This window comes from Peromyscus californicus, unplaced genomic scaffold (assembly GCF_007827085.1).
Source record: "Peromyscus californicus insignis strain IS unplaced genomic scaffold, ASM782708v3 Scaffold_14__1_contigs__length_90479793_seg_2, whole genome shotgun sequence".
Lineage (NCBI taxonomy): Eukaryota > Metazoa > Chordata > Mammalia > Rodentia > Cricetidae > Peromyscus > Peromyscus californicus.
In genome coordinates this window covers 77,175,373-77,198,241 of record NW_026294436.1, presented here as the reverse complement: position 1 = coordinate 77,198,241, position 22,869 = coordinate 77,175,373, and the positions used below count along the sequence as shown (strand labels likewise).

The 22,869-nt window shown below is 45.9% G+C and overlaps 1 protein-coding gene across 2 annotated transcripts in view; it reads right to left on the bottom strand.

Moving 5' to 3' along the window:
- Kcnh1 (potassium voltage-gated channel subfamily H member 1) overlaps positions 1-22,869 on the bottom strand; it is a 322,774-nt gene that overhangs the window by 254,821 nt on the left and 45,084 nt on the right. For both annotated transcript variants that reach the window (XM_052738048.1, XM_052738049.1), the window contains exon 5: positions 21,256-21,374. In XM_052738048.1, coding sequence (XP_052594008.1) covers positions 21,256-21,374 — 119 coding nt within the window. The remainder of the gene's footprint in view (positions 1-21,255; positions 21,375-22,869) is intronic.

Genomic DNA, 22,869 nt, shown 5'->3' with positions numbered 1-22,869 from the left:
CAAGCAACAGGAAGCACCTGAGTCATATGGAGAACTGCCTTGACCCCAGAGTACTCCCCACTCTAGCAAACTGGCTTCATTCATCATTTAAAGACACATATAGCACCAGACAGTGGCGGCGCACGCCTTTAATCCCAGCGCTCGGGAGGCAGAGCCAGGCGGATCTCTATGAGTTCAAGGCTAGCCTGGTCTACAGAGCGAGATCCAGTACAGGCACCAAAACTACACAGAGAAACCCTGTCTGAAAGAAAAAAAAAAAAAGACATGCAAAGACAAAGAGAAAAACTCTCTGCTTCCATCACACCACCTCACATGTCCTCCTCTGTGAGTGGAAAGGAAACATTGGCTCTCTCATCCTTATTCCAGATACACCACCCTTGACCTATGTGTTCCTGTCTTTCCACTTCTCCATAGCAGCTTCAAAAGGCTCCTCAGCATAAAGATGCCCTCAGTGTTTATGGCTCCAGCATGAGAAGAAACTCATCCACGTGCTCAAAGAAACAGAGAATGCTGGGCATTAATGAGGTTGGGCAGAGCTCCATCCAAGAAGGCAGCCTTATCTGGGGCCTCAGACATCCTGAACTACAGGGGCTTCATTCCTGTTACACCCTGCTCCATAAACCGGGCAGGTGCTATTTTTAGGGTTTTCCATGATGCACTCGCTCTTTAACAGAAGAAATAAAGGCAGAGGAAGCAATTAGAGTATTAACTCATAGACACTGCAGAGCTGAGCACCACAGTGAGATGCCTTTGCAAATCAAACCTCACATGCAAGCGCAGCCGGACAACAACCTTGGTTTCTGTCCAGTTTGCTGAGTTCTTCAGCTGCATCCTTAAAACACCATTTTGAAAACATCAGGTATATTTTTAAATTTTAGGATGGTATAGAGTTGAGGTACACTAGTCAGAGAACAATGTCTCCTTGGTGAAATCAGCCACAGACCATTTTCCAGTGTCCACAGTGAAGACACTGCTGTCATGGGGGGAGAGGGATTTGTGTGAGGGCAAACTGGCATTGACTGGGACCTACTGCCAGGTTCTGAGCCAGGTCTTTGCGTATCTTATTCCTCTGTTATATAACAAACATTTACCAGGCACTTACCATATTTTAGTATGGTGGCATGTGTGTATTTGGCTGTGTGAGTGTGAGTGAGTGTGTGTGTGTGTGTGTGTGTGTGTGCATGCATGTGCATGCCTGTGGAGGCCACAGCACAGCCTGAGATATCGTTCCTAAAGGGCCATCCAATTTGGGTTTTTATTGTTGTTTGTTTTTGTTTGTTTGAGACAGGAGCTTTCACTGGTCTGAAGCTCATTGATTCAGCCAACCTGGCTGGCCAGCAAACCCCAGGGATCTACTTGCCCGTCTCTGCTCCTCAGGATGGGATTATAAGCATGCAATACTCCAGGCTCCTGTGAAGGAGTTTCTAAGACTATCCTTAGGTCCTTGTGCTTCCCCAGCGCCGTCTCCCTGGTCCAGGGCTGGGCAGGTGGTAAAGACACATACAGAGAAACAGGACCCAGCCTGCAAAGACCATTAATCCACTGGAGAAGGTGAGGTGGACAGAAAACAGCACATCCTGGTATCACTCATACTCAGGGTCTGTGGAGCATGTCACCAGCCTGGGGTGGACAAGAAGCGACAAAACCTTTGGAAGATGTGTGAGAAATGTGTCTCCTACACAGAGATGTAAAGGATGAAAGAAAGTCCCTGTGGAGAGATGAAACCAGACTGGGGAGGCCACGTTCCCAGGCCCAGGGAGCAGCCTGGGGAGAGTGAGGTGCCGACCGACACTGAGTGTGGGGCAGGAGGCAGATGAGCGCAAGGCTGACTTCAGCCTGGAGTCACCATGTAAAACTTAAATTTGCCTAAAGTGCAACAAGAAGATGTTAAAAGATCGGTAAGTGTGCGATTAAATCGAACTTGTCTTTTAAAGCACCACAAATGCACACAAACATGTTTCAGGGCCAGTGACGTCCTGGTTGCCAGAGGATGGGGGAGGGTTAATAGAACCAAACAGCCGGCCGGCTGCAGCAGAGGTTGGCCGGAGGACGTGGGTCAGTCTGACTCCAGATTTCTTTCTTTCCACTACATCATCCTGTCTCCACCAGAAAAAGAAGAAAGAAGGGGAAGCGGGGAATGTTACAGGAAATCCCTGAGTCTGCTGTCAGCTGAATATTTACAGCTTTTTTGCCAAATTCAAATACAGATTCGATCACTGGCCTTTGTGTTCTCCCCTTCATTCAAATACAACAAGCATGTCCAGAGAAGGGCAGAGACTCATCCCCCAAGTCTGACGGACCCTGTGACCCCATGTGCAGAGGTGCCCGCAGCACAAACCACCTTCAGGGTCAGGAGGCACGAAGGCCTCTAGTACAGCCACTTCCCAAGCTCACCTCCAGCAGACCATGAGGTGGCCATCCCTACGCTCTCAAATGACAACAGAAAACAGCACGTCTACCCGGCACAGCCCCACGGTCCACGTGCAGAAAATGAGGAATCATTCCAAAGATTCTCTAGGGGTCCTTGAAGCTCCTCCCACTCTATCTAGAGTTCTTCCTCACTTTCCCTTAATAAATCAGTTTACCCTACTCAAAAAAAAATAAAAAATAAAAAAAATCATGTAACAAACAAAGTGAGCTTGTGGGGCGAGGGAGGCGGCTTAGCGGGTAAAGTACCACAGGGTGAACGGTTGAGAACCTGAAAGTGTGCAGTCCCAGCACTAGGGAGGCAGAGCCAGGCCCCCCTGGGCTGACTGGCCAACCAGCTTGACAAATCAGTGAGCTCCAGGCTCACTGACCTCTGGCCTCCACACACATGCATACGCACATGCATATATACACAGATACACACAGACACAGACACAGACACACACACACACACACACACACACAACACACTGCCCTCCAAACCCAGATACTTGTAGCTGAAGTTCCATTCACCAGGATGATGCTCTCCCAAGCTTCCTGCAGAGAGGACCCAGGACCATTAGCACTCATCCTTAGTCTCCACAGCCAATGGAAGTCAATGCCCAAAATCAAACAGAGCAGGGAATATCCGTTTCCTTAGAGACTATGAAGCAATGTAGCTTCTTTCAAGAAAAGAGTCCACATTTTGACTCCTACAGATCCTGGCGGCCTCCACTGCGGCACAGGCTGGGACCAGAGAACAAAGACCCTGGCTGGCTTCAGCCTGAACCTAGAGCCTCCTGCATCCCGTCACAGAAGCTGCAACATCGAAGAACAAGCCTGACACATGTGTTCAGTGACAAAACAGCATCCAGTTCTCAGGGCATCTGTGTAGCCAGCTGTGTGGAATTGTGTTGTGTGACAAGACTTTTCCTGGAGAGACGCAGCACACACATCTACTCACCCAGATAGGGATCTCATGATGGACCAAAGTCTGACTTGGAGAACCAGTGGGTTTTATGGGGTCACTCACAGGAGCAGAAATGACTCAAAGAATTGCACTACCAAGGCACATCCCAGCGTGGGTGACAGCTCACAAAGCTGGGAACCTGGCGCACACTGCACAGCCTGCAGCCAGCTCAGCAGTTGTGTCCTTTCCAAGTGACTGGTCTGATCCTCTTGCAGGCAGCTCGGCTGGTTTGAGCCTGGTTGCAGCTCAGCTTGGGGCGGAGTCTCGGCTCTTGTTACTTACTCTGGCAGGGAGGGACCTAGAGAATCTGGTTAGTTTCAGGGACTTCCTGAAGCTACTATTGAGATGTTCATCTTCCCACTTAAGGAGCTGCCTGCAGGACGGAATGTTTTCATCTTGGAGGAAACTTAGATAACAAACTGGCTCCCAACATCTTCGGGAGAGCCCTACTGATGAGCAGCTGGAAGAAGCTCCTTCACATGCCTACACAAGGCACTGTTTTTCAGCTGCCTCGAACTCACTCTAGTGCACTTCCCAAGAATTAAATGCCTTTCATTAAAAATTAATTTAAAATGTTAAGCTTAAGTTAAGCATCTGCTAGCACTGAACAGCAGGGATGGTGAGGGGAATAGTGCCAGCCTGTGTCACTAAGGGGCAGGATGAGCTGATCTGATCCTGGTGTTGAGCAGTATCTATCCAGTTTTAACTGTTCACACCCTGTCTCCTAACTGACACTAGCTGCCTCTCACCCTGACACCAGCATCAGTGTTCAGAGAACCAATGGGCAGATCGCTAGAGTAAATTTGGGCAAACCATTTGTTTTTACAGACACACCAAAATGATGGATAAAGATGGAAATACTTCATAAACATACTAATCTGTCTTGGGAAGCAGACATGTAACAGGAACCCAGGCTAAGGCAGTCTGAAGGAGGGAAGCCTAAGTCCCCAGGCCTTATTCAGAACCAGACCTGCCCCGTGGCAGGCACCCGCTCTTGTGGGGCTGCCGGCACAGAGAGATTGTACCTTAGTCCTCTACCCCATGCTTCAGAGAAGTGAAAAGAAAGCCAGTCACCTGAGTCTGATGCTGGGAGAGGCTGAAGGCCCAGTCTGTGCCATATGCAGGCGGGGAGCCAAAACTAATACCATTCCCATGGCTCGGGCCAAAGCCTTCGGAGAAGAGTCAGTCAGGACCAGATGAAGCATCTTCTTGTAATAAACTCAGAGCCACTGCCTCTGCTGTCACATCACGAGAGAGTCAAGGGACTGTCATCCAAAAGCCAGCATTGTGGACAAGTTCAAAGAGGATGAAATTAAACGATATGAGAGGAGCGGGGTATTTCCAAAGCGGTGACAAGGAGTTAGTGTAAGGAAACAAAACATTATTATGGTTTTGGCTTTGAGACAGGGTCTCACTAGCCTTGAACTCATGGAGATCCACCTGCCTCTGCCTCCCAAGTTCTTTGATTAAAGGTGTGTGCCACCACCACCAGCAAGACATTGTTTTTTGAAAAAGAGGAAGACTTGAAAGTGAAATTGAATTCTAGGAAGGAAAGGCATAGACATTTTAAAAAGAAAACATAAATAACTCAATGAACAGAGTAAGCAAGAGGAACAAGCGTCAAGTAAAAGTAAATACTCAGTTAAGCAATGATACGGGTCTAAAGGCATATTTAAGCATGTAAAGAGTAGAGAGTCCATTATCCTCAGACTCCACTATGAGGTACTTCCTTGGGACGGAAGCAGCTGGTAAGTGAGCCATGGGCTGCAAAGGACTATGCTGAGCCAATGAACTGGTAAGACACATATTAACAAATCAAGTAAGGCATTAACTACAAAGAAAAAACAGCCAACGAGGCAGTTAAGAACAAAGGAAATTAGAGATAGGAGGGTTTCAGAACTGAGGTATTCTAAGGTCCTTGTTTTCTTCTGGAGGAAGTTGAAATGATCAGTGTTTTACATTTTATTTATTATTATTCTGTAGGGGGCATATTTGTGTGGGCATTGAGGTGTCATGGCATACTACACATGGAGGTCAAAGGACAACTTTACAGAATCTGTTCTCTCCTTCCACCCTTGGGTTCTAGCACTTGAACTCAGGTCATCGGGCTTTTGCAGCAAGCACCTTTACCCTCTGAGCCATCTTGCAGTCCCTTAAAATGATTAACTTCAAGATGAACATGCATGGTAAAAATATACAGATATAACCTAAAGAACAGAGAAAAATAACAGTGTGCCTTTAAATCAATGGAAAGAAATGAAGCTGATCAAAGTTGGGGGGAGGAGGAGGAGGTAGAAGGAGAAAAGGAAAGCAGTAAGCAGAAAACACAAAAAATCAGATCCCGAGAAGTCTGAATATGTCTGAAAGAACAAAGGCATAAAAGATGACACTCTTCACAAAGAGGTAGATATTATCACAGAGGAGTCAAATCTACCACTTACTAAGTACAAGGCACCTCGCCACTCTGGGCCCAGCTTTATCAGCCTCATAGGAAGCTGGGAGGACTGCTTAGGATAACACGTGTATAGTTAATGCCTTGCTTGCAGAGTATTACAGTGCTGGACTATGCACTGTGTAAGACTTAGAGGTTTTTGTGGCAGAGGCACTTTGTTAAAAGTAAGAGTCAGGAATATAGAAACCGAGAGATGGAAGACTTATAAAACAAATAGAAAAAAATATCCCAGGAAGATACTAACTCAGAAGAATCAGGCACAATACTAAGGACAATAATACTTTAGGCAGAAACTTTATACATATAAAAGATGACTACCTAGAAGCCTCCATGCTTCCACAAGAGAGAAGCAACCAACAGTCCTCCCCAGCTATAACAATCTATGAACCACAGCAAGAACCAGCATGGCCATGATAACTCTAAAGGTGTGGTAGTGGCACACAAGCTTTGGTGGTAACCAACAGTTCTCTAATCATACATAAAGCCAGCTCAACAAGAGGGAAATCACGCCTGGTACTGGAAAGCTAGTCAACTACCCAGGGCTGGTAAAGATCTTGGAGGAGAACCTACAACCGCCATTCTACTAAATCAGATCATCTCTAACTATATGCTAAATATGTGCTTATACCCACAGATAAGTGTAATCCTCACCCTCATCAAGGGAACTTTTCTTTGCAATGGATGGAGACCATTACAGAAAATGGCGACCAATCAAAATGCAGAGTTGTAGAACCCAGTCCCAACTGATTCATCTACAACACAACTCCCTCAGAGGTTGTTGCTGAAGACAGGAAGGAAGACTGTAAGAGCCAGAGAAAGGGTGAGTTTGATGTGAGATTATGTCTTCTAGGAATATCAGAAGCTACATGCTTACAATCTAACCAACATGGCTGCCTAAACAATAGCTGAACAAGGATGACACCAGTTGACGAGGTAAATGGACAGCAGAAAGCTCGTGAGGTCTCAATCCTACACAAAGAGCTGCATGCAACTAAAGAATTTTGAGAGCAGGAGAAATTGTCTTCCCCAGGGATGAGCACACCAATTGGTTACCCAGTACCAAACAGTTAGCCCTGAAAATATATACATACAATAATGACATTATACATACTGAGCAGGTTGTATTTATGTATTTAGGAATCTATACATATATGCATGTAACAACAAGGGACTGAAAAGGAAGCCATGAATTTGAAAGAGAGCAAGGTGGGGTCTATAGAAGGGTTTGGAGGGAGGAAAGGGAAGAGGGAAATGGTGTGATTATATTATAGTTCTCAAAAATAAAAGAAATACTTAAAAAGAAAAAAAGACTAACTGATAGATCAAACAATCTACCAGGCAGAGATGAATCACCTAGCAGCAAAATGTGAGGAAGAAACACACAGAAGCAGAGTCTGAAAGGCAAATAGTTACGACGAAGTAGACCTCAGTTTCATCTAAACCAACTGGAACCAAAATGAAATACCATTATCCACGAGATTGAGAAAACTTTAGGATTCTAACCCTGCCAAGTGGTCATAGCAACATGGAAGGTGGATGGTCTTCACACATTTCTGGTAAGAGAGTAAACAACATGCCCCTTTCCCAGAGCTAAAAACGGGCTGGAGAGACATCTCCATAGGGAAAGTGCTTGCCACAAAAGCATGAGGACCAGAGTCTGGATCCTCAAAACCCACTTAGAAGCTGGATGTAGGAGCTTATGTCTGTAATCCCAGCATGCTGTGGGTGTAACGAGAGGCTGAGATAGGGGAACCCCAGAAGCTCTCAGGCCAGCTAGCCTGGTTTATACTTTGGTAAACAAGGCAGGAAGTCAGGACCAATACCCAAGGTTGTACCATGACCTCCACACATGCACAGTGGTACCCATACAACCATACCTATACATGAACACATGAACACACATCGTACACACACACACACACACACACACACACACACATTTTTTTTAAAGACAGATTAAAAACAGAACTCAATTAGATAATGGATAAAAATATGGATAAAAAAAATGAACCAACCTTTTAAAACAGAGGCTATGCATTTGGAAAATAAGATCATTTTTTAAAGTGTTCAACATTTTTCACCACTGGTGTTGGAGTTCACCAAGGTTTCCTAGCGACTTTACCCAGCAGGACTGCATAAGAGGATGATTGGACCACAGGCCTGGGTACCAGGTATTTGTAAGGGTCTACACTTGACTGTAACTAGCAAGGAGGAGATCTTTTGCTCCTCCCCTTGGCATTGTTATAAATAGACCTTTGGAATAAAGTTCGGGTCAGTGGATAAGGATCCAGGCCCACTGAGTCTAATCTGCTGTTCTCTCTGTTTCTCTCCCCTCTATTTCTATCTAAGTCTCTTATCCCTCATTCCTCAAGAGTCTCTGGGGTAAATAAATGTGGGGGCTAGTCTCCCACACACTAGTAAAATGTACATTAATACCACGATCAACATCACTACATACTTAGTAAAGTGGCTTTAATCTAAGAACGGTAACACCAGCCTCATATGTCACAGGTGGAATATAAGATGAAAATATAAGAAATATAAGAAAAAATATAAGATGAAATGACTAATTGAATGTAGCTGACAGCTTTCTTACGAATGTAAATCTACCTTTGCATGTATGCATAAACACACAAAACCCAGCACACACATTCATGGGAGTTTATCCCAGAGAAATGAAAACATACATTCACACAAAACCCAAGCCATATATAGAAGGAAAGAAGGAAGGAGGGAAGGATAGAGGGAGGGAGGGAGGGAGGGAGGGAGGGGGGGGAGGGAGGGAGGGAGGGAGAGAAAGAGGGGAAGGGAGAGGGAGAGGGAGAGAGAGAGAGAGAGAGAGAGAGAGGGAGAGAGAGAGAGAGAGAGAGGTTCATGTTGTGCTTCTGTGAGTGGATGGTTACACAAATTGGCACAGCCGCACAGTGGAAGAGGGTGAAGCCACTGGCACAGGCAGAAGGGCGAGAGGTGCTAATGAAGGCCTGTGTCCCTGTAACACTGCAGAGCCATGGGGTGAAGAATAAATTAATGTTTCCAGGGGAGAGGGACGGGGCTGTAACTACAATCAGGTCATTTAAAGGCTCCATGGTGGGAACAGAACTGATTTATCTCTTGTGGTGGGTCACATAAATCAATAAATGAAATAAGGCTGAACAATTGGGTATGGTGTATCTAATAAAGTGGGATGGTGTGTGTGTGTGTGTGTGTGTGTGTGTGTGTGTGTGTGTGTGTGTAAATGTGTGTGTATGTGTGAGTGTGTTTATGATATAGTAATGGAATGTATTGAACATGTGCAAGACGCGTGTTCAGTTCCCAAAGTGAAACACTGAAAGAGAAAAAAGAAGAGGGGAAGGGAGAGAGACAGACAGACAGACAGACAGACACAGAAAGAGAGACAGAGAGAGAGATCAAGAAGAGACTAAGGAGGGAGAGAGGAAGAATAGAAGAGACAGGAAAGGAAAATATTGCACATACAAGCTACACATACAGAAAAATGAGTACACATAGACACCAGTTAAATCTGAATACGATTTTTCATTTAACCAGCAATGGGTCAGTTTCCTGTTTGTGACTTCATGTTGAGTCCAGTGGCATGAGGCAGTTTTAAGGATTTTAAGATGAGCCAGGGCACAGGTACAAGATACTCGTAGCTTTTGCAACTTCTTGCTAATGTGAGCATTTCTAGTTTTTTAAAGCTTTAAAAAAATCAATATTGGTTGTAAATTTTACTTTATAACATATCATACATTATTTGTTCAAGTACATAAAAATCACATATTAACTATTGCAGCTTTTCATTAACAACTGCATGAGTTATATAAACATGAGAAGTGTCTCTAGGAAGGAGACCACAGCTTCAGGCTATGACCTATGGGAACAAGTCCCAAAGGGACCTCTACTTTACTTGTTTTCAATCTGGCTTTAATTGAAATGAGAAACTATCAACATTTACAATCTCTAGATAGTATTTCTAACCGGATGTTAGCTGTTCTCTGCTACTTTGCAAGTTTGAAAAGTTTCTAAATCGAAATAAAAAAATATTCATACCATGAAGTGTTGCCTGTGACCACCAAAAATTGACAATAACCTAAATGTCTATTAGTGGAGAGGAAGGAAATGGGTCTAGATTCAGTTGTACCATGGAAAATAATGCAACCATTAAAGAGAATGAAGGAGACACATACTCTTTGGAAGATATACCTAATGCTTAGTAATGTTAAGTGAGGAAAATAAGATAAATGTTAAGTGAGGGGAAAAAAATTAAAAATGGACCATGTTTTTGTTTAAAAACCTTAATATAAATATATGTATATTATTCATATCATATAATTATTATTATATATGTGTATATAATATATATTATATATTTCACACACACATATATGTAAACGGACAATTCTCTCCCACCCACCAGTTCCTGAATAAACACTCAGAGGCTTAATATTACTTATAAATGCTCATTCAGTAGCTCAGGCTTATTACTAACTAGCTCTTACAACTTAAATTAACCCATAATTCTTATCTATGTTTAGCCATGTGGCTTGGTACCTTTTCACAGTACAGCATTCTCATCTTACTCCCTCTGCGTCTGGCTGGTAACCCTCTGACTCCACCCTCCTTCTTCCCATCATTCTGAGTTTGGCTTTCCCATCGAACTTCCTGCCCATTTACCGATCAATCAGCATTTTATTAAATCAACTCGAGTGACAAATCTTTACAGTGTACAAGAGAATTATTCCACATCACATATATCATGACATCAAACTAGAGAGCATCTGCACTCAGTAAAAGTGAAGAAACAAGCTGTGGATGGGGAGGCTTATTTGCACATGGTACATCTGCTAAGGGGTTCATGCTCAAAATATCTACAGTACATAAAGAACTACTGATGTGCAGCAATTTCCTCCTAGATAAAAAAAATCCCACCTTGACAGGAAGCTCATGGAGACTCTGGACGTTCTACAGGGAGGTGAAACATTTGATCCTGCAGGGAAGGCTCATCAAGACTCAGGAAGTAAACAACGCAAAAACTTCAGGAAGTCCCTGAAAGTGACCAGATTCACTAGACTCAACCCTCAAGTTGGGCTTTGGTGGTATCATTACTTTGGTCTGTTGCTGGTTTCTATCACCTCTGGGGTGAACAGATATTTGTTCATGTTCCCCCAAGAACAGTGTCACATAGGCCTGCACAGCAAGAAAACTGCTCAAGTGGAACATGAGCAAAGGGACAGACTGCTGTGGCTATCGCTCTGTATGCTGTGAATGTGTTGCTCTGATTGGTTGATAAATAAAATGCTGATTGGCCAGTAGCCAACATCTCTCAAAAGAAAGCATCCTAATAAATGGCACAAGTATAAGGAAATATGCTCAAAATAACTAACAAATTTAAACCGAAGGGGGCTGGAGAGGTGGCTCAGCAGTTAAGATCACTTACTACTCTGCAGAAGACTCAAGTTTGGTTCCCAGTACCTACATCAGGTGACTCACAACTACTAATCACTCCAGCTCCAGAGGATCTGATACCCTTTTGTAGACTCCGTGGACACCTGCACTCATGTGCACAGACACACATATAGACACAATTTTAAAGATAAATGAAATAAATATTTTTTATTTAATTTTATGTACACTGATGTGAGGGTTTCAGATGCCCTGGATCTGGAGTTACAGATAGTTGTGAGCTGCCATGTGGGTGCTGGGAATTGAATCCAGGTCCCTCAAAGAGCAGCCAGTGCTCTGAGCCATCTCTCCAGCCCCAAAATATTAAAAATTAAAAATAAAATATAATCAGAGAGCCCCTCACACCTGTTAGAATAACTTTTTTAAGGTGAAAGAGAAGGAGTGTTGGTGAGAATGAAGTGGAAAGTGAACCCCTGAGTGTTAGTGAGATGCAGGTTTGCACACCCACTGTGAAAAACAACTCAATGGTCCTCAGAAAAACTAAAAATAGAACAACCATGTGACAGGGTATAGAGTCAAGCAAATGGATCGAGAGGTCAGAGGTCAGAGGTCGCCTGCCTTCCCATGCTCACTGCAGCATCCGTCATAATAGCCCAGATCAGAAACAACCTAAGTGTCCAGCAACAGATGAAGGAATAAAGAAGGTATCAGGTATAGCTAAACACACATGCACATGCACACACATGCATGCACATGCACACACACACACACACACACACACACACATACACACACCACACAAAATATGAAATTCTATACAGCCTTTAAAAAGAAGGAAATTGGGCCAGTAAAGTGTCTCACTGAGCAAGGTGCTTGCTACCTGAGTGCAATCCCTGGAATGCACTCAGTTAAAAGCAAGACCTGAATCCTTTGAGCTGTCCTCTGACCTCCATGTGCACACTGAAGCTCACATGCCACACTACACACACACACACACACACACACACACACACACACACACACACACACTAAAGTATAGTGGGAATTTGTTCCACCAATTAGCTTTGAGGTATGAGCCTTAGGGTGTGGTTTCTGATCCATGTACGTGATTGCTTAAAAGGGAGGTGGGTTGCAGCCTCCTCTTCTTCTTCTTGGGGTGGACTCAGACAACTGGATCCACCCGGCTAGCTCAGTTGGTATACCATGAGACTCTTAATCTCAGGGTCGTGGGTTCATGCCCCATGTTGGGCGCCAGTTGTTACAAGAGATGCATGTGGGTCTGTTTAAGGGAACAACAAGGATTTATTAATGTAATAAATGGAAAGATACACTCATGAACACAAAACCAGATGACTGTTCTGCCCAGGAGCAAAATGGATCCAGTCACCTGAATCCACCCCAAGAAGAGGAAGAAGAGGCTGTGACCCCCACCCCTTGCTTTTAGGCAATCAAGTATGTGGATCAGAGACCACGCTCTAAAGCTTATACCTCAAAGCTAAAGCTATGAATGTGGTGGAACAAAGCCCAACTGCACTAAAGAAAATATATGTTAAAATAATGAGAGAAATATATGAGTTCTGTCATTTTTAACATGATGGTTGATCCTGGAGAACATTAATTAAATGAAATGAGCCAGACATGCAAAGACAGATTACAGCATGATCTTACAAAAACATAAAATTCATTTTAAATAAAGTATTAAACTCATAGGATTGTGGGAGAGGACTTGGGGGCGGGATGTAGGTTAAAGGATACCAAGCTTCAGCTAGAAGGCAGGATGGGGGGGAGCCCTCTCTCCAGCCATTTAGTTCTTATTCTAAAACCTCATAAAGAACCTGTTTTATCCCTGAAGACTGAGAAAGTTTCCAAAACAGGATACAGAAAACCAAAAGTCATGATCTAATGAAGATGTGTCACTCAGTGTAAGCACACACAGGCGTTCACATACAGGACCACATGGCTCCCTTAGAATGCCATCCTCTTTTGAACTCGCTCTCTACTTGAAGAGAACTAAGAGGGACACCCTCTCTGGAGAAACGACCTGCAGCCATACCACTAAGCTGCCAGACAGACCTTACGTACTGCTTCAAGGGCAGGTTCTGTCACCTACAAGAAACTTGGTGCACTTCTGAATGGCAGCTGCCAGCTGTACTGCCTGAACACACTCAGGGTGCAGCTGGAGGACTATGAGCCATGGTGGGGGTGCACTCACGCCTCCCTCACCTTCACCACAGGTGTCTGCCCCAGCCATCACTGTTGCTGACCTCAGGTTGCATTCTGACCTAGTCTGCACAAGGAAGGTGCCAGAAGAGGGAACAATGGGTGGAAGTGGGATCCTACATACATATTCCCTTTGGAGAATCCACAGAAAGAAAGGCCAGGGCAGAGTGGGCCCAGGCAGATACAGTGCAGCAAGGTCACCCCCATGTGAAGACAATGCAGTGAGCCCAGCTGAACAGGGCCAGGGCTCTCTACAAACTGCACGTTCCTCTTAGGAAGCTGCTGCAAATGAGGGGACATGGGACTCCGAGAGATCCCCCTCACACTCGTGTTCATGGATGCTCTGCTCAGCTACAGGGAGAATGGTTAGCTGATAGCCTCCAGCGATTAGTTCAAAATGACAGGAAGTTTCTGGTGAACAAGGGCCAGTGATTGAACAAGAAAGTGTCCCTTTGGGAAACATTCCTGCCCAACATGCCCCCATGGAACCCCTCAGATTGGCACTCTGATCCTACTTGAAGGACCCTCTCTGAGCTGAGCTTCCCCTGCCCAACACCATTTTCCCCTTAACATTACTCAGTTTCTGCAGTCAGGGACTCCTGCTTGTGATAAAGGACCCCAGCACAGTTTGTACACTAACATAAAATCATTTTAAGAGCAGGAGGTAAATGTAGTCTCCTGCCCCCAAGAAGAGGGAACTCATAGGCCCCTAGCAGCTAAAGCCAGAGCATTTACCTAGTCACCCTGGGCTGTGGCTTGAATGTAAAATGTCCCCCACAGGCTCATGTGTCCAGACACTTGATCCTTGGCTGGTGGCACAGTTTGGGGAGGGTGTGGAGTCTTTAGGAGGTGAGTGTAAAGGGAGAAGGCAGGCTGCTGAAAGGCAGTTCTTAGGAAGTTATACACTGGGCTCCGGTTCCAATCCGGGCTCTCTGTCTGGTTCCTGGTCTGAGAAATAGGAGCAAGCTGACCTGTGCTCCCGCTGCCAGAGGCACAGGCTGCCCCAGCCACTGTTCGTTCCCTGCCATGGACTCTGCACCCTGAACCCTGAGTCAAAATAAATCCCTCTTCCCTTCAGTTGTTTCTGTCAACAATTCTGTCACAAGATGAAAGAAGTCATCAGCACACTCTGGTACAAAATGTAGCCCAGGGCTGGGAAGAGATCATATCCAGAAGAAATGGCCCCAAGTGGGAAACAAGTTGGGTTAAAATCGGACAGACCTTGGGTGGATTGTTTTTGTGCATGCATGTACATGCAAGTATTTATGCACATATGCAGATGCCTACATAGGCCAGGAGAGGGTGTCAGATCCCCTGGAGCTGGAGTAACAGGCAGTGGTAAGCTTCCTAATGTGGGTGCTAGGAACCAAACTCAGGGCCTCAGTAAGAGCAGCAGATGCTCTTAACAGCTGACCCATCTTTCTAGGCTCCTACCCTGGTTTTTTTGAAGTCAGAGTCTCTCCCTGGCCTGGACCTCACTTGGTAGGTGTGGTGGTTTGAATAGGAATTGCCCCCATAGACTTATGTGTTGGAATGCTTGGTCACAGGGAATGGCACTATTAGAGCTGTGGCCTTGTTGGAGGAAGTGTGTCACTGTGGGGGCAGGCTTTGAGGTCTCAAGTCTGACCAGTGTGTCTGTTTTTTGCTACCTGTGACTCAAGATGTAGAACTCTCAGCTCCTTCTCCAGCACCATGTCTGCCTGCACACTGCCATGCTTCCTATCATGATGATAACAGACTAAACCTCTGAACTGTAAGCCAGCCCCAATGAAATGTTTTCCTTTATAAGAGTTGCTGTGGTCACGGTGTCTCTTCACAGCAATAGAAACCCTAAGACAATAGGTGAGGCTAGCTCATCAGCAAGTCCCAGGAATCTATCTATCTCTACTCCCCAGCTCTGGGATCACAAGCATGCACCTGGCTTTTCAGATAAGCCTCATGCTTAAACTACAATCCACCCTTTCCCCTTACCTCAGAAAAGTCAGCACACTTCCCCTTGCCCCAGATTCCTGCTCTATAAACCCACCCAAGGCGTTTAGCGCACTGAAAGTGGTGAGGCACACGGAGCCTGGCCCCTGGTGGACCTCCTGTTTTAGAGTCTATGCAAGGGGAATGTGAATAAAGACAACAGTGAGAACAGAGGCTGAGTGAGCTCAGAGACAGGAACAACATACACAGCTCATTGAAATACAGGCTGCCATTGCGCCCGGTACACTGTGTCTGCTCCCCCAGAGGCAGGAGGGAGTTCCCTGGGCTCCTTTTCCTCTTTTACCAATGACATCTGACTGAGAAACTACAGGCTGAGGAGAACACCATCCTCGGCATCCTGCTACAAGCATCACAGGCTCTTCTGACTTCCAGCCTTGCATGGGAAGTGTGGAAGTCCTTACTGGGTCCTCAGAGCACAGCAAAACTGCATGTCTGTGAAGTCAGGCGTCCCTCTTACCTCACCAGAGAAGTGAAGACCCAGGTGACTGCATGAGTCGCCATCTGCCAGGGAAGATAGCCTGAGCAGACTCCGCTGCTGGAGGGAATAAAACTGGCAGCCCACCCAGACTGCCACAGGAGAACTGCTATTGCTAGGTGGACTCGGCAGAATTAAACACTCCAGTAGGACCCAGTCACAGACCTTTACATTTGAGTGTTTCCTCCTTAAGGAACATTTGAGGAAAATCCCTCTACCTGTCTGGCAAGAGGGGACAGACAGGGGCCATTCTGCTCTGACTGTTCTCAACAAGGCCTGAGCTCCAGGGAAACCACTTCACCAGGCTGGGCTTTGCTGGTCCTGGAAGGAAAAATCCAACAGCACCACTCTCTCCTCATCCTAAGCCTCCTAAGAGAGAAGGAGAGGCTGTAACACAGCCATTGCAGGGCACAGTCCATGGTCCAGGCTCACTAAACGACTGAAGTCGGGAAATGCAGGACACTTCCCCATTCCCGCTGTAGGCTGCCTCACTAAGGCTGATAGACATTTACCTTTCCTTGAGTTCCTTATTCCTAGTCAGCCATGGCTGCTTTTAACCAAAAGCCAGAAAGAAAAAAATATATGATAAAATAAAAAAGGAAAAGGCCCATTTTGAAGAGGCAGAGCAAACATCCGACCCAGCTATCACACTGGGAGTTTAAAGCAATCATGATTAAAACACTAAGGGCTGGTGGATAACACAGACAGCATGCATGAGCAGATGGGCAGTGTGAACTCAGAGAGGGCCAGTCTAGAAAGAGCCAAATGGAAAGACTAACTATCACGAAAACACAATAACCAAAATGAAAACCAATTTGACGAGATCGTTAGGAGTCAGGATTCAGCAGAGGTAAACCCAAATCTCTGAGCTTCAGTACAAACCACTAGAAATACTAGAAGCTGGAAAGCAAAGGATGGAGAAAGACTGAAAAAACAAAGTAGAATATCCAAAAACCAGGACAAGTACTGAAGGTGTAAACACAGAAGTGCCAGGAATACTAAGCACTGAGGCTTCACCAGACTGGAGTCAACCACAGATCTCAGCAACCAGGAGCGGGATGCTGCCACAAAAACAAGACAAACCCAGGCATGCCACATTAAACCACACAAATATCAAAAGCAACAACAACCATGAAAGGAGCCATAGATAAACTATTGCCCAACTGTCTTAGCGTCTTTTCCAATGTGATGAAATGCTCTGACCAAAGCAACTTGAGGAGAAGGGCTATTCCGGTTCCCAGCTCAAATGCACCGTCTACAGAGCCAGCGAAGTTAAGACAGCAGCGAGAGCTCAAAGCCGCTCATCACGCGGCTCCTATAATCACGAAGCAGAGAGGGCTTGGGTGCCCGCTGCTGCCCAGTTCCCATTAACACAGCCGGATCCCAGCCAGGGAATGATGCCCACCACGGTGGACAGGTTCCCATGTCAATGAACACAATCTAGATAATCCCCCACAGACCTCCCCGGGGAAGTTAGAGTCTATCAAGCTGACAATCAACACTAACCTTCAGAGACATAAAGATAAGGATCGCCCCAACATCTCAAAACCAAAGTGTGCAGACAGAAAATGCACACCAACCTACATATCTATCTGCACCCCATGAAATCACCCCCCAAAGTGAAGGGGAAATGGAGATTTTCTCAGACAAAGAAAGATCAAGTGAACGTGCTGCTAGTAGTTGGGTGTCACACAACGTACCAGAGGAGGTGGAGCTCACTACAAAGAAGGTAAATGGTTCAGGTCCTGCTCCAGACATACTCAAAGGCAGGAAGACTCTCCGAGAGAGAGCCAAGGCAAGTGAGTTCCATTTTGTCATTATTAGGAACCTAGCATAGAAGTTTAACCAAAATAATAGCAGCATGAGTAGGCAAGACTGTTCAGAGGGTAAAGGCACTGGCCACTGATGACCTGAGTGTGATCCCTAGGATCCACGTGGCAGAGGGAGAGAACTGACTCCCATGAGTTGTCCTCTGACTGCCATACATCCAGACATACATGCATACAGACATGTAGTAGAAATAACAGTGACAATGTGCATGTAGATGTACATTTATAAAGGACATGAAGGAAAGCAATGGCCCATGGACTGGAACACGGGGCTATGTTGTTATCAGAACGTATTTCCACTGTCCATGAAGCAGTACAGTGTGTGAACATATGAACAGACTTGAGGGCAACCACTAAAGAAAGAATTAAAAGAAGCAGACTGAGGGCTGTGGAGATAGCTCACCCAACACTGAGGACCTGCGTGCGGATCCCCAGCCCCTTCACAAAAAAGCTGCGTGCTTTGTGCCATGCCTGTGATCTCAGTGGAGGCAGAGAGGGTGAGTTCCTGGTGCTCACTGCCAGCCAGCCTCGATGAGTCAGTGAGCTCCCGATTCGGGGAGAGACCCTGCCTCAAAAACACCACACACAGTGATCGAGGACAACACCTGACTTTGACTTCTACCTTACACATACATACACACGAACATGCCTCCCTAGATAGGTACACACCCACACCCACACCCACATAGACACATACATATACCACACTCATACACAAAGGAAGCACATTTTATCTGATCCAAAATTGAAATATAAAAATGTCCAATTAAAAACAAGGCCGGGCGGTGGTGGCGCATGCCTTTAATCCCAGCACTCGGGAGGCAGAGCCAGGCGGATCTCTGTGAGTTCGAGGCCAGCCTGGACTACCAAGTGAGTTCCAGGAAAGGCGCAAAGCTACACAGAGAAACCCTGTCTCGAAAAAACCAAAAAAAAAAAAAAAACAAGATAAGGGCCGGGCGTTGGTGGCACACGCCTTTGATCCCAGCACTCGGGAGGCAGAGCCAGGCGGATCTCTGTGAGTTTGAGGCCAGCCTGGGCTATCAAGTGAGTTCCAGGAAAGGCACAAAGCTACACAGAGAAAACCTGTCTCAAGAAAAAAAAAAAAGAAGAAGAAGAAGAAAAAGAGCGGACCACACCACAGGGGCGAAAACCAAGGCCAGTGAACAGAGAAGAAGTACCAACACGACAGCCAGCAGCCTGAGCTTCATAATCACGTTAAGCACAGCTTGCCAGACTGGTTTAAAAAAAAAAAAAAATCCAGCCGCACGCTATCTGCAGCCCCGTATTAAATATGAGATGGAGACGAGATGGGGAAGGGTGTGCCGTGCTAGCGCTAATCAAATCAAAGCGAGGTAACGACATTCGTTTCCAACAGACCAGACTCGGAGAAAACAACTGTATCAAGGATAAAGGCAGCTTTAGTCAGGGGCCAGCTCTCCAAGGATATTTAACAATGCTGCGCAGCTACACAGCATCTCAGTCTCCGAGAAGAACTACGAGGAGGGCTGGGGAGATGGCCCAGTGGGTAAGACACTTGCTTTGCAAGCCTGAGGACCCCAATTCAAATCTACAACACCCATATAAAAAGCCAGGTGTGGCCACGCACGCACTGACCTGTAGCCCCAGCACTGCCTGGGGCAGAGGCAGGAGGGCTTCTGGGACATGCTGGTCACCAGCCCAGCTCCAGGTTCAGTGAGAGACCCTGTCTCAAAGGAATAAGGCAGAGAGTGATATGGCAGGACACCCGATGTCCTCCTCTGACCTCTGAGTGTGCATGGGTGCATGCACCCACACAGACACACACAAATAAATAAATGAAGATGTATTTTAACTGAGTATATAAAAATTTAACTAAGACTATAATTTATCAAAAGTTATCTTTCGATAGAGGGAAAGACCAAAATCAGTAATCTAAACATCTACTTTAAGAAACTAGACAAAGAAGAGAAAATTAAATCAAAAGTAAGAAGGCTGCCGGGCGGTGGTGGCACACGCCTTTAATCCCAGCACTCGGGAGGCAGAGGCAGGCGGATCTCTGTGAGTTCAAGGCCAGCCTGGTCTACGGCGCGAGATCCAGGAAAGGCGCAAAGCTACACAGAGAAACCCTGTCTCGAAAAACCAAAAAAGTAAGAAGGCTAAGATAAATAGCTAAATCTAGGCAGAAACCAATAAAATGGAAGACAAAAAGTCAACAGAGAAAAATCAGCAAAAACCGAAAGCTAGTACTCTGAAAAGGTCCATAAAATCAGCAAGCCACTAGCGGAAGCTTGCCCTGGGATGAGTCCCAGATTCTTGCCTCATTTTGGAATCAAGGGAACAGACAGGTAGACAAAACACTAGGTCATTTCCTTCTTCCCTTCATTAAATTAATTTCTATAAATTAAATAACACTGCTGAACAGCTATTAAGTGCTAGCTGTGGTTCTAAGCCTGGGATTATCCCTGTACAACAAACACAACAAAAAAGTTGTTGGCAAAAGCTACAAGAGCTCCTGGGGCTTACCCAACATGCACTGCATATGTGCAGGACACCCATTAGAGCTTAGCATGCTGGGAACTTCTCCCTTAAGAAAACTGGAAGCCAGAAGTTAGGTCAGAAGGGCCATACCTTTACCAATGCTCAAAAGCTGGCTGGCTTTCTCAGAGCAAATGGAGAGCTTGTGCTGACACATTTGGCTGACACAGAGGTTTGCTGAGTGAGGCATGATGTGTCCTGAGAAGGTCCCACCCTCACCTCACGGAGAATCTGAAGACCAGGCCTGACTGAAGGTGGTGTATGGAGATGAGGGTGCATTAACCCTGACAGGTACTTCTCACTTCTCGTGACTTCCAGCCCTTCACACATCCCAGCAAACGGGAGAATGCCACCACTTCAGATTCTCCTTACTTCAGAGGTTATCGAATCAACAACTTCAAGAACATTTACTAACCTGAGAAGGATTCATGGATATATAAAGTAAAGAAAGGAAGACATGGTCATTCTCAGGTACATCTCAACCCCGTAAATGTTAAATGTGGAGTTCTTCCTCTTTAGGAAGTAGGATGTGTCCAAAGGAAAGCATCAAATGTGCACCAAATAATGCTACATGGCCAGAGATCACAAAGATTCTCTTCCTTTTGATTCTCATATTATGTTTTCCTTGAATAGTGTGTATTACTAAAATAACAAAATCATCTATGACTTGTTTTTTTAAAGGCCTCCTTTACAAATAAAAGGCAATTCCAGCTCCTTACTGTGTCCTGAGAAAAGTAACTAAACCTGTAATCACACGCAAGTCTGAATCCAAGGCTGTCTCTAGCCTGCCTTCACACACAGCAAAGTGTGATGACCAAAGCAGAATAGAGAGCACAGTTATAGAGTCCAGACAAACCAAATCCCAGCCAAGAAGGTGGCGGGGGCCCCCAGGGATCCCCTTCACACTGGCATACCAGCCCACATGCCCCCACAAAGTGACACCAGCATACCAGCCCACACCCCCCCAGGAAGTGAGGCTGGTGGGCTATGCCAACCTTACCTCTGCCAGGCGCGAGTGCTTGTGGACATTCTCTCCCTTCTGTACACTAGGGGCCAGCTGCTGCAGGACGCCCCTGCTGCTTGTCAGAGCTCTGGTCAGCCGAGCAAACTTCCCCCAACCTGAAGCAGGCAGAAGAGCACAGAGACAAGGTCAGCCATACACCAAAAGAACACGGGCATTCTCACCCAGCGATACCACAGGACAATGCCCAGTGTCCTCTGGAGCTCCCATGAGTCCATCAATTCACCCTGAAGTTTTGAGGTTGGGGCAGCAACTTGTTTTCCCAACATACTTGAGGTCCATTCTGATCACAGCCTTGACACAGCAGGGCAGGTGTCAGGAACTTTACACACATAAGGAGGAGGCCAGTGCACCGACATTGGAGCAAGTGTCGAGTCCAGACTTCGCTGCTCAAGGCTCTTTCACTGACTCACACCAGGTGATGGAGATGGTTCTCTGCCTTGGGTGACTTGCCTCAGGCTAGTCTCAACTCCTCCATCCTCTGATCTTGCAGCAACTGAGCTGCAAAGTGGAGTTTGTAAATGATGCCACTAGCCAGGTTTGCATTGTCTTCTCCAAGACCAAGAAATGAATGATCGACTTCTGGGTGTGTGAAGGAAGGCACTGGCTGATTTGATCAGTGTGGGGAGGGGGAAGGTCATAGCGTGCAGGTGTTTTCAGAGAATCTAAGAAGTCTACATGATCCTTGCTGCCCTAAAGTCCCCTAGATACAATATTCCAACACTCAACAGACAACATCTGAATCAAGGTTTTGTGCTGACCCATGAGACCTCTGAAAGCTTGTCAGGTCTCAAGACCAGGCTCTCCATACACATGTACATGGGGCTCACAGCAAATAAACAGAGCATGCAACTATTATCATGTGTGATGCTGAGATGTTGGTGCCTTCTGAGAAACTTCATCTTCTAAGTTTTACTGTGGAGCACCTTCCCAAGACTGATCTAGAATCCAGAGGACTGTCAGACTAGGGAGAACGGCTTGGTCTTTTTATGACCTTTAGAATTTTTCATCTGATAAGCTTTGCTCAATACAACAAGAACAGTAGATCAGCTCTAAGCTGACTTCACTCAGAAGCACCATGCTCTAAGGGACACCAGTGGCACCTTCATCCCCCACACCCCACTCTAGGAAGAGAGACGCGGAACTCTGTGACTTTCAGACCTGGTGCACAGTGACGGTTGGAGCCTCACTGGAGTCAGCAGGAGGGACAGCCTAGACGCTGCAGAGGGTGCTGACATCTTCCCATGGACACCACTACTGACGGTGCTCAGTGGGATGTGCTTTTTAAAATCTCCGCCAAAGACAGTTTCTCCTTCAACTTAGAGCAGCGCTGACCCTGAGCAGCGGATGCACAGGTGGCCAGCACGAACCACTGCCTGTATGTCCGTGAATTGTGAACCCACACAAGTGGCCAGTGTGCAACACTCCAGTCTTTTCCCCATCAGTGTGCAAACATGAAAAAGTCTACAGTGGCTACATCAGCAGCTTCACTCACTAATGACCTTCCCATTATCCCCTGGGCAGAGATGATCCGTCAGCACTGGGAGGAGCCCTCATCCTCCAGTATTCTAATCCCGGCCCTTAGAAAACCCT